Below are 10,090 nucleotides of genomic sequence, written 5' to 3' on the forward strand. Positions count from 1 at the left end.
ATGATGGGATGATGGGGATTATGAGGATGATGGGGATGATGGGATGATAGGGATGATGGGATGATGGGATGATGAGGATGATGGCCATCCCAGCCCCTTCCCAGGAGCCCTGGTGCAGAGCCATCCCTGCTGCCCTCAGGTCCAGCACCTGGTGAGCCGCTGCACCTGCCCCGTCCAGTTCCCCATGGTTAAGATATCGGACGGCAAGTACCGCGTGGGCGACTCCGACACCCTCATCTTTGTCCGGGTGAGCCCGCTTTGTGCCGTGCTCTCAGGGCACGGGCACCAGCAATCCTGCCTCAGCCCCCAGTTTAGCTCCCTAAATCCATCCCATTATGGGGCCAACACGGGTTTTTTGACAATTATCCACAAAACAGGGCAGCAGGGCAGCTTGGGCCCGTAGGGTGGGTTTGCTCGGTTGTAACCATCTGCGGGTGCAGGACACAACCTGCTCCAAGCTGGAGCCAGGCCCTACAGGTGGTGGAAACCCTGGGATGCTCAGTCCCTGCCTGGGTCTGAAGGGCTTCGCAAAGGGCTCAGCATCCACCGGTGGAGCAGGGAGCTTCCCCAAAGCCTCCCACCCCGGCCAGACCCTCCCTGGGGTGACAAAACACGCAGTGGGACATCAGAGGGAGATGAGACCCCCCCTGCACTGGTGGCACGGGATGAAGCGGGGCTGACGGCGCGCGGCTCGTCGCACAGATCCTGCGGGAGCACGTCATGGTGCGGGTCGGGGGCGGCTGGGACACGCTGCAGCACTACCTGGACAAGCACGACCCGTGCCGCTGCACCTCGCTCTGTGAGTGCCTGCGACCCCGCGCCCCCTGCCCCTGCCAGCGGGAAGGGGGGGGGGGGGGGGGGGCTCGTCGCTGCTTATGGGGTGCTTGCTGCTGCTTTGGGGGGTTTTCAGGAGCAGGAGGCCCCCTAACCCCAGTGCTTTGCTGGGAAATCGCTGCTCTGGGGGAACAGCTCTTGCTGGGTGGCCACTAGAGGTCACGGCAGACTTGGGGAAGGAAAGGGCCCCTTGCGAGGCCCAAACCCCTTTTGCAAGGTGCTGGGGGCTGCGGGGAGCACCCCTGGCTGACAGCACAGGGGGGTCCCAGCAGCCGCTCCCCGGGGCTGGGGGTCTGCAGAGGTGATGGGGAGGGGGGGGGCGGTGGTGGTGGCTGAGCCCCATCTTCCCCCGCAGCTCACAAGCAGCATTCCAGGAGCAGGACCCCCCAGCAGGTGCAGCACGAGGTCCAGCTCTGCAAAGCCCCCCCGGCCCCCGGCCGTGGGCAGCCCTCGCTGCTGGTCAGCCGCTCGCAGAGCCCGCTGCCCCCCGTCACTTGGGGACCCCGCGCCCCCCACGGCCACCGCCCCGGCCCCCTGCGCCCTGCCACCCCCTCGCTGGGTGCCAGCCCTCGCCGGGAGCCAGCGCAGCCCCGGAGGGTCCTTTCGGGCAGGTGAGGCGCTGAGCAGCTTCATACCCCCAAACCGCTGCTTTTGGGGGCACTTTTTCTCCCATCCCTGGATGCAGGGGGACGCAGTGGCTCCTTGGCCCCCCTCTCTGCCTCTCTCTCCTCGCAGGACACGGGAGCCACCGCCGAGGTCACCCACTCGAGCCAGCTCCCCCGGCCGCGGGGCCACGCAGCGGGCACCCACCCCCTCCCGGCTGGCCCCCGGCACACGGGGCAGTGCGGGGGTCCCCGAGGTGCTGCCTGGGAGCATCCCGGGGACCCCCCGTTCTGCAGCAGCACAGGGCAGGGGCAAAGCCCCCAGTGCCCAGCGTCGGGCACTGCCACCTCCAAAAAACACCCGGCAAGGGGGGAGCTTGTCCGTGGGGGCTGCCAGGCTGCAGCAAGCAGGGGTCCCTGCCGCTGCCGTGCCCCGTGCCCACAGCCCCATCAAGGTCGGTTCTTCCTCCCCGGAACGGGGTGCCCGGGGTGCATCCCAGAGCAGGAAAAGCCCCCGGGATGGGAACCGGGCAGCCTTCGGACGTGGCCATCCAGCATCACCCCAAAACTCCTTGAGCCAAGCTCCCATAGAGGACAGAAGTGTTAAACCCCCTGGCAAAGCCAGCACGGCCGTCTGCCGGCCCCTGACCCCTCTGCCCCCTCCTGTAAATGGGTGCAAGGGCTGTGCTGAAGGGGAGGGTCCCCAGCGGTGCCACCCAGCCACGAGCCCACCAGCCAAGGATGCTGAGAGCCCCAGGGTGCCAGCGGATGAACCAGGGGGAACCTGTGGTCACGGCAGGAGGGGCTCGGGGCTGCAGGGGTGCTGGGCACACTCACAGCCCCCGGGCTACGACAGGGTGCTGGAGGAGCTCTCCCACAACCGGCAGCCCCTGCGCCCCGTGGAGATGGAGAATTGGGTGGCCCCAAAGCCCCCCATGGCCACCCCGCAGCGTGCCACCCTCCCAGCTGGGGGGACCACGGAGGAGCCGACAGCGGGGGGCCAGACCCCGCAGGGCACGAGGGCGGCCGCCCTGGCGAAACCCCGGCGGTGCCTGAAGAAACCCGAGCGCGTGCCCTCCATCTACAAGCTGAAGCTGCGGCCCAAAGTGCGTCCCCGGCGGGACCACCGGCCCGGGAAGGGCCCCTCGCGCATCCCCACCCCTCTGGGGCAGCGCCTGCCCCGTGCCCGGGGCCAGCATCGCCCCCCGGCCCCGACACGGCGCCCGCAGCCCGGGGATGCACGCCCCGCAGCCAAGCCCTCGCCAGCCGACAGCGGCGCATGGCTCACCGAGGACGATGAGGAAGCATGGGTCTGACCCCCTGCCCCTTGGGGTTTGGGAGGGACCCCACACTTGTGGGAGCCACGGTGCCCAAGGTGGGGGCCAGGGATGTTGAGCCCCAGGAGGTCGGCGCAGGCAGCGCAATGCGTTTGCTTCTGGGGGCACCACTGCGTGCCTCGGTCTTCCCCATCTGCGCAATGGAACCAAGGACGCCTGGGCCTTCAGCAGCCACAGCCTGGTGAGCTCAGGGCAGGGTGACACGATTTCCCTGACTCTCTGCTGGCATTTCCCCGCGGGCCCTGGGTTGGAGCAGCCCCCCTGCAGCAGGGCTGGTCCAGCAAGGACGTGTCCGCAGGGTGCGTTGTAGGCACGGGTGGTCACCGGCACGGGGCGGCAGCGGCGGTCGGTGCTTGTGCAATAAGAGCTGTACCAAAGCCTCTTTTCTTCCAGCAGCTTTTCTGTGTGGGCAGGGAGGGAGAAGGCCCCGGTGACCGGTCCCGTGGGCAGCGAGCCCCGCTGGTGGGAAGGCTCCTGCCAGGGGGAAGGCGGCATCCCCAGGGGGCTTCCAGCGGCGCGGCGGGGCTGCGAGCGGTCCGGCGCCACGAGCAAGGAGCAGCAAGGCGGGTACAGAACAAGGGGGACAGACCTGATTTTAATTCGGGTTCAAGTCAAGGGATGCAGGGCATTTCAGGAGGTGGAGACACCTCAGGAATCTCCAACGGGAAGTCCAGGGGGAAAGGAGAGCCAGGTCCTGGAAACCGTGATGCACCTCCAGGAGGAGGAGAGAGCGAACATCCTCATCGGGGCTGCCCCGAGCCCACCTCGGGCTGTGTGGCACCTCCTGGCTCAGCACACACACATGGGGGAAAAAACACTATTTTTTTTCCACCTTTCTGCCCCTGGGGACAGCCAGGGACGCCCTCAGCCTGCCCCCAGCTCTGCAGCAGGTTCTCTCTGCGTGGACGTAGAGCCGAGCGAGGCAACGCGGAGAGGGACGAGGAGGTGGTGGGAGAGCAGTAACGCTTTGGGAGGAGGGCACGTTTACAGGGCAGGGGGCAAGGCAGCTCGGTCCCAAGTGCTGCAGGGTCAGGGGATGCGCTGATCCTCTGCCATCCCAGCCCCCAGCCCCGCTGTGCCGGGGGGTCCCGGCCCCGATCCCGCTCTCCTCGCAGTAGTCCGGGAGCTGGGCACTGCTGCCAGAGCAGGGAGGGTTGTTAATACTCATATCACTTCTGTCTATAAAGTACAATAGAATATAACAATTATATTTATAACCATTTTTTTTTTCCAAAATACTAAATAGATGCTATAAAAACCTGTAACTAATTGTGCTATAAACTGCAGGCTACAGGGTTATAACAAACAATGTATTGGCTTAGTCGCTGACATGTGCACGTCGCAGCACGGTATAAATGCTTTATTAGTAGCATTTACCAAGGAGTTTCCTTCTCAAACAATTTGGAGGGGTAAAGCTAGCGAGAGACCGATAACGTGGGCTGATAAATCCTGGTGAGATGGGGCTGGGCCGGCGGCGCTGCGCGGCGGCTTTGCCGTGGAGGTGAGGGATGGAGGATGGGAGCTGCTCTCCCCCAGCCCTTGGCCCTGTGCGCCCTCCCATCGACTTTTCTGTGTGATTTTCTTTTTTTCCTTATTTTGTTTGGGGTGCGAGGATGGGGTTTTGGTTCCTAGTGAAGCTGCTGGGGGCAGCAGGGATGCAGGGACCGACTGATGGCCGGGATGCGAGGCGAGGCTGAATGCAGTGGGCTAGAGCTCAGTGGGAAGGACTCTGAATAGCGAGTGTTACCAGGACAGCAGCAGTTCTCCTGGGAAATGGAGCCTGTCGGCGGGGAAGAGGCGGCGGGCCTTCGGTGTTGCCTGTTTCACAGCGTCCCCGTGTCACACGGGGACAAACCCAGACCCCCCCCCCCACCCCGGCACCATTTACGAGCTCGGGCCGCACTTTGCCTCCCGGGCTCCAGGACAAGCTGCAGATGAGCTGGCAGTCCGGAGTGGGAACTAGCCAAAAGATTAATTTATAAAAATAAAATAAAATAAAGAATGAAAGAAAAATAAAGAGGGGCTCATCTTCCCATTAGGAATGTGCACAGAATTCAGAAAAAAAGGTGGAAACGCAACTCCAGCTCCCTATTGCTTTGGAGGCTGCCTTTGTGCGGGCACCGTCTCCGTCTCGGATGGATGGACGAGAGCTTCCCCTGGGAAAAGCCCCGCAGGGGCTGAATCCACCTGGAAACGCCACCTGCCTAGCCAGGATCCCTGCCTTTTGGGTCTGGGTGCTGAGCTTTGGCTCGGGGTGCTGAGCTGTGCCCAGCGTTTGATGGCAGCAGCTTTGCGCCCGCAAACCCTGGGGCCTGGTGAAGCCTCTGCGGGGCGGGTGCATACGGGGAGGACGAGGCTTAAGGAAAGGGAGCTGGTGGGGTGGGAATAGCACTTTCTGTGGTAGGGGAACCAAACCAGGCTGCCCGCGTCGGGCACAGAGCAGCAAGAGCCCAAGGAGGCGACCAGCTCGGGCCGGGGAGGCGCAGGGATGCAGCGATCAGCCCTGACGTGGGAATTTGAGGTCGGCGGGACCGCGGGGCTCTCACCGAGCGGCTCCTTCGTGCGGAGAGGTGAGGATCCAGCCGAGGCCCTCCCTCACCCCTCACCTCCGGGCAGCACAGCCGCCCGCCTGGCCCAGCCCGACCCGACCCGCCGGCGGCCACGCATCGCCCTGCCCGGCCCCGTGCCGGGCGCGCCGTGTCCCCAAGTGTCACCGCAGAGGAAGCAACACCCGGGCTGCCTCCGGCGCAGCTCCCAGCGGAGCATCACCCCGACAGGGTTGGGGGTCCTGCGGGGACACGGCCCGAGGGGGGGGGGTCCGTCGGGGTCGGGGGGAGGGGGGCTCACATGATGGTGCATCGGTTCCTGCGCAGGGCGCCCTGGAAGCGGATGGTGGTGTGGACGTGCTTGCAGCGGGCGCAGCCCACGCTCTTCAGGAGCTCGCTGAAGAGCAGCAGGATGTGCCAGTTGTACTTGGCCGAGCACTCGATGTAGCCGCACTTCCACGTCTTCTTCACCAGGTTGGAGACGTTCCAGCGCGGGATCACCCGGCCCCGCTGCAGGTCCCGCTTGTTGCCCACGATGATGATGGGCGTCTCCGACGTGCCGATGACCCTGGGACGGGAGGGCGGTGAGGGGGGGGGGGGGCAGAGCCGTAGAGCCACAACCCAGCCCCATCCCGACCCGGCACCTGGGCACACCAAGCTGTGTGCCACCTCCCGTCCTGTCCCCTTGTCCCTCTCTGTGGCCACCAAGGCGGCCCCGTGTCACCCCAAGGGGATTTTCCCGGGAATGCCTGCCCTGGGATGCAAGGGGCTCTGCAGGGGGCTATAGGATCCCATCCCCACCACGACACCACCCCGCTCTTGGCATGCCCCCCCCCCGGCGAACGGCCCCTACCTCGTTTCCAGGATCTGCTGGCGGATGGTTTTGATGTACTCGAAGCTGTCAAAGCAACAGATGTCATAGACCAGGATGTAGGCATGGACGCTCCGGAGCCCCCTGCAACACACGTCCGCCCACTCCTGCAAGGTGCAGAGAGGGATCAATCCTGGCGTGCCCCGGGGGATGCCCCGCACCGCCTGGGGGCCGGACGCGTTCGGAGGGGGAAAGCCGTTTGTAGGATCCGGCCCCTGGGCACGTTGCAGCTGTGTGGGGTCCTGGCTGGGAGCGTTTCACCACGCACCTCCCAGCCCCAAACACAGCACCCATCGCACCGCTGCTCTGCCCCCCGACTCTGCGACACCTCCATCTCCCCCCTTTGGCATCTCCCCCCGATGTCACGTATCCCCGATCAACCCAGAGGAAGGATAACGGGATTTGCCGGCCCCAGGTCCTCTCTGGAGCAAGGATTAAAGCCTCTGCACTGCCACCCAGGGGCAGCTTCACTGGAGCTGGGTGAAGGGGGCTGAAAGCCTGGGTGTGAGCGCTCCCCCCAGCCCCCCAGGGTGGCATTTAAGGAGTGATGGACCCCAGGTTTGGGGCAGGGGAGGCTGCGGGGTCACAGGCCAGCAGCTCTGCAGCACGGCGGCACCGCAGGTGGCAGCAGGAAGGTGACAGCAAAGGGGGCCTGGGGACAGGCGAGGAGCAGCAGCTCCTCGGGAGCGGGGTCTGCTGAGGGCAAGGTGAGGATCTGGGACAGCCAGGATTCAGAGCTGTAAGATAAATGTTCCCAAAGCCTTGGGTTTCCAGGAACAACACCAACTTTTTGCATGACACAGGAGCGAACATCCACCCTGCTTTCAGCCCCTTTCCCACGCCAGCACTCGCTCACCAGGCCAGCTCGCCCCAGCCTCCTGCAGAGACCATAACCGGCCCCAGAGCACAGCGGACCCCACACTGGGTCCCCAGGAAAGCCCCACTGTGGGATGAAGCCACCCCCCCCGAGGTGTACATGGGGTTATGTTCTGGGGGATGCCTTTGGGCTGCAGTGACACGGGGTTACAGCACGTGCAGGCAGCGCCACAAGGATCCCTCCCAGGGTTCGACTGGAAAGGAGAAAAGGCACGGAGCAGAAAAGGCACCGATGCTCCCCAGGCAAAGCCCGTGCACACGGTGAATCATCCCTTCTGAGTGTATGATCTCTGGGAACGAGGCTAAGTAAGACCTAGGACAGGAGGAAATCGTGGAGAGGAAAGTTTCACGGCATGGTTCACTCTCTCGTGCAGACCCCAGCGGGCAGAGAAGAGCACGGGAGGGAGCTGGGAGCGCCCCGACCCCTGCTCAGGTCCCTGGGGAGGAGGCGATGCTCCCGGCCGTGTTACCAGAGGCAGGAGGACAGGTACAGCGCCGGTGTCTCGGTTCCTCTGAGCGAGCCCTGATACCTCTGGGAGATTAATAAATTACAGCTATTACACCAGCAGGCTCGGTGCTGGGACGCCGGGATGATTTCCCCATGTCCACGTTTGGAGTCCCAGGGATGCTCGGGGATGGAGCGGGACATCAGGGAGCTGGGGCTGTGCTCCTCTCCCAGGCCATCGCCGCAGGGAAGGTGCTCCTGGGCAAGACTTGGAGCCCAGCGATGCCTCCAGCAGCCCCGGCCACTGTCTGTCCCCCATGGTGGTCCCCCCCTTCCCCTCTGGGCTACCCTCCGACCAGCCTTCCCCTGGAAGCCTCCATCTGTTCCCACCGCCCGCCTCCCTTTGAGCACAGCGAGGCACGGAGTTAATTGAGTATGTGAGCATCGTCTGCCATGTCAATAAATTACCCTTTGCTATTTCGGGCCGTGTCTCTCGCTGACCTTTCGTTCCCTGCACACGCCGATTAATTTTTAACCCCCCCCATAGCGCTCCCTTCGCCTCCTGCCCCGCAGCTTCGGGCGAGCGCGGAGCCCTGCAGAGCCCCCGTGACCCTGTCCCCACGGGGAGCAGGAGCAATGTAATTACACTGATTAAAAATACAAGAGAGCCCGGCCCCGGCGGAGGCACGGGGTTAAAATCCCCTTTTCCCCCACTGGACCCCGCAGGCAGCGGTGGTGGCAGCTGCGGGGCTGGGGAGCAGCCGGTGGGGTCGGCGCTGCTGGGATCCATCCAGGCACCGCTGCGGGGCCAGGGCTGGACCGGGATGGGATGGGCAGCCCGGCTCCATCCAGCTCATCTGGGTTAAACACGAGCCCCTAGAGAGGAAAACGGCCTTTCCCAAAAGGGAAGAGAGGAGCAGGCTTAGAGGAACCACGGGGATACACAGCAAAACCTCAAACCCGTAACAGCAGTGGCCTACAGGCAACGGGTGCGCCTGCTTTGGCTCTCCAGAACCCCTGAGATTTCCACCCGAGTGCTGTGGCCGTGCTCCCTGAGCCTTTTGCTGGCCCAGGACAGCAATGGGAATGGAGCCCAGTGCCCGGACCCAGCACCCAGAAGGACGAGGAGACCCAGCGGAGCCACGGGCACCGCCAGAGCCGAGCTAGCGGGGTGGGAAACCGCCCCTCCAGGGCTGGAAAGTATTTTAGGTGAAAAAGCTGCAATAAAAAAAAAATGAAAATCCAACAAAGCCAACCGCCTTATGCCATCCCTCAGCGCTGAGGTCGCCGTCCTCGGCTTTTAGGAAGCCAGCCCCGAGCCGGGCTTGCTGGGCTCTCCCCCGTGCCCCTACCTGCAGCGTGTTGACGGGGAAGGCGCTGATGGGGGGGAAGTCCATGATCTGCAGGTCGTGGACGTGGCCGTTCATCACGACGGCGGGCAGGTAGACGCGGCGGGCCGTGGTGGGCACGCAGACCTCGCTGAACTCGTTGTAGAGGAACTGCCGGACTATGGCGCTCTTGCCCACGCCCTGGGCTCCCAGCACGGCGATCTTGAAGGTCGCCACCATGCCGCCGCGCGCCAGCCGCTGCCCCGGTGCTGCCCCCGCGGCGCCGAGGCTGCATATTCCCGCGCAGGGGGCCTCAGCCCCATTCAGGATGCGTGTCCCCGCCGGGACAGCCCGTCACTGCAAGGCCAAGGGGAAGCGCTCAGGTGCCGGGGATGCCGCGCAGACCCCGCTGTTGCTGCAGGTTGGGGTTGTTTCCGAGCAGGATAAAGGGTTATGGCTGTCCACTGGGAGCAGGGCTACGTCCCCAGCATGGCCACTGCGAGAGCCAAGGCTCCCATCCCGCAGAGCCAGGATTTGGGCAAGCCCTGTCCCAGCTTCTCACCTGGGTTTCCTAAAAGGCAGCAGAACCCTGGAGACCATCCTGTGCCCATCGCCTCCCTCCCGCCGCACCCCAGCCATCTCCTGCTGCTGTTTTACCACCGCTCCTCTTCTCCTTTGGGTTTCCTTTTGGCTCCTGCCCTGTCCAAAGCCCCCAGCAGTCCCTGGAGCCTGCAGGAGGCACCTGCAGCCCCTTCAGCACCACAGCAAGGAAACCTCCCGGGCAGGGACCAGCGGCTCAGGGTCCCCCCGGCCCTGGCAGAGCAGGGGCCGTGTCCCCTGGCACCCATGGGGACAGTCCCCAGGGGCTCCGGTGCCGCCCCGGGGTGGGGAATCCATCTTCCCTCCGCTTGGACAGCCAGAACTGCCTCTTGCTGGGGGGGGGGAATTGCTCTGCGCCTGCGAGTGACAGCTTTAATGTTTAATTTCAGCCTTTGAGCGGTTTGGCAATTAACTTGATGGAGGCTAATTTCCGAGCCAGCTGACGGGGCGAGCCCGCAAGCCGCGGGCACATGTGGAGAGGCTGGAGGGGGCCTGGGGCAGGGCTGGGTGTGGAGGGGGCATGGGGGCAATAACCCACGCACACGGATTGAGGAGCTGGGTCTGAGGGTCCCGAGCACCCTCTGGCAATGGGGGTTTGATGGAAATAGCAAGGGCAGTGGGGCAGGTCCTCCTCTGGCCCCCATCCCTAGG

General features: G+C 64.5%; 2 protein-coding genes across 3 annotated transcripts in view; one reads left to right on the forward strand and one right to left on the reverse strand.

The window, feature by feature from the left end:
* The window catches only part of LOC118158093 (GAS2-like protein 2A), a 16,026-nt gene extending 11,268 nt beyond the window's left edge, over window positions 1-4,758 (forward strand). The window contains exons 5-8 of the mRNA XM_035312658.1: window positions 140-247; window positions 703-799; window positions 1,190-1,445; window positions 1,570-4,758. Coding sequence (XP_035168549.1) covers window positions 140-247; window positions 703-799; window positions 1,190-1,445; window positions 1,570-2,752 — 1,644 coding nt within the window. The 3' untranslated portion in view covers window positions 2,753-4,758. The remainder of the gene's footprint in view (window positions 1-139; window positions 248-702; window positions 800-1,189; window positions 1,446-1,569) is intronic.
* On the reverse strand, window positions 3,351-9,532 carry RASL10B (RAS like family 10 member B). Of its 2 annotated transcripts, XM_035312659.1 has the most exons (4): window positions 9,402-9,532; window positions 8,864-9,196; window positions 6,173-6,217; window positions 3,351-5,887 (listed from the first exon to the last, which is right to left on the reverse strand). In XM_035312659.1, exons 2-4 carry the CDS (start codon window positions 9,077-9,079, stop codon window positions 5,369-5,371), a joined length of 780 nt encoding a protein of 259 aa, XP_035168550.1. In that variant the 5' UTR covers window positions 9,080-9,196; window positions 9,402-9,532; the 3' UTR covers window positions 3,351-5,368. The 2 variants fall into 2 exon arrangements, with proteins under 2 accessions (XP_035168550.1, XP_035168551.1); XM_035312660.1 differs by lacking the exon at window positions 9,402-9,532 and having other exon boundaries at window positions 5,467-5,887; window positions 6,173-6,297.
* Window positions 9,533-10,090: the final 558 nt, after the last annotated feature.

Source organism: Oxyura jamaicensis (genome assembly GCF_011077185.1).
Source record: "Oxyura jamaicensis isolate SHBP4307 breed ruddy duck chromosome 19 unlocalized genomic scaffold, BPBGC_Ojam_1.0 oxy19_random_OJ72704, whole genome shotgun sequence".
NCBI lineage: Eukaryota > Metazoa > Chordata > Aves > Anseriformes > Anatidae > Oxyura > Oxyura jamaicensis.

What these genes read in the sequence shown, in the direction of transcription:
- RASL10B (XM_035312659.1), bottom strand. Translation starts at nt 9,079, where the DNA reads ATGGTGGCGACCTTCAAGATCGCCGTGCTGGGAGCCCAGGGCGTGGGC. An exon ending in TCCCCGTCAACACGCTGCAG is followed by an intron (nt 6,218 to 8,863) that starts GTAGGGGCACGG and finishes TTGCTTTGACAG; the next exon opens with CTTCGAGTACATCAAAACCA. An exon ending in CAGCAGATCCTGGAAACGAG is followed by an intron (nt 5,888 to 6,172) that starts GTAGGGGCCGTT and finishes CTCCCGTCCCAG; the next exon opens with GGTCATCGGCACGTCGGAGA.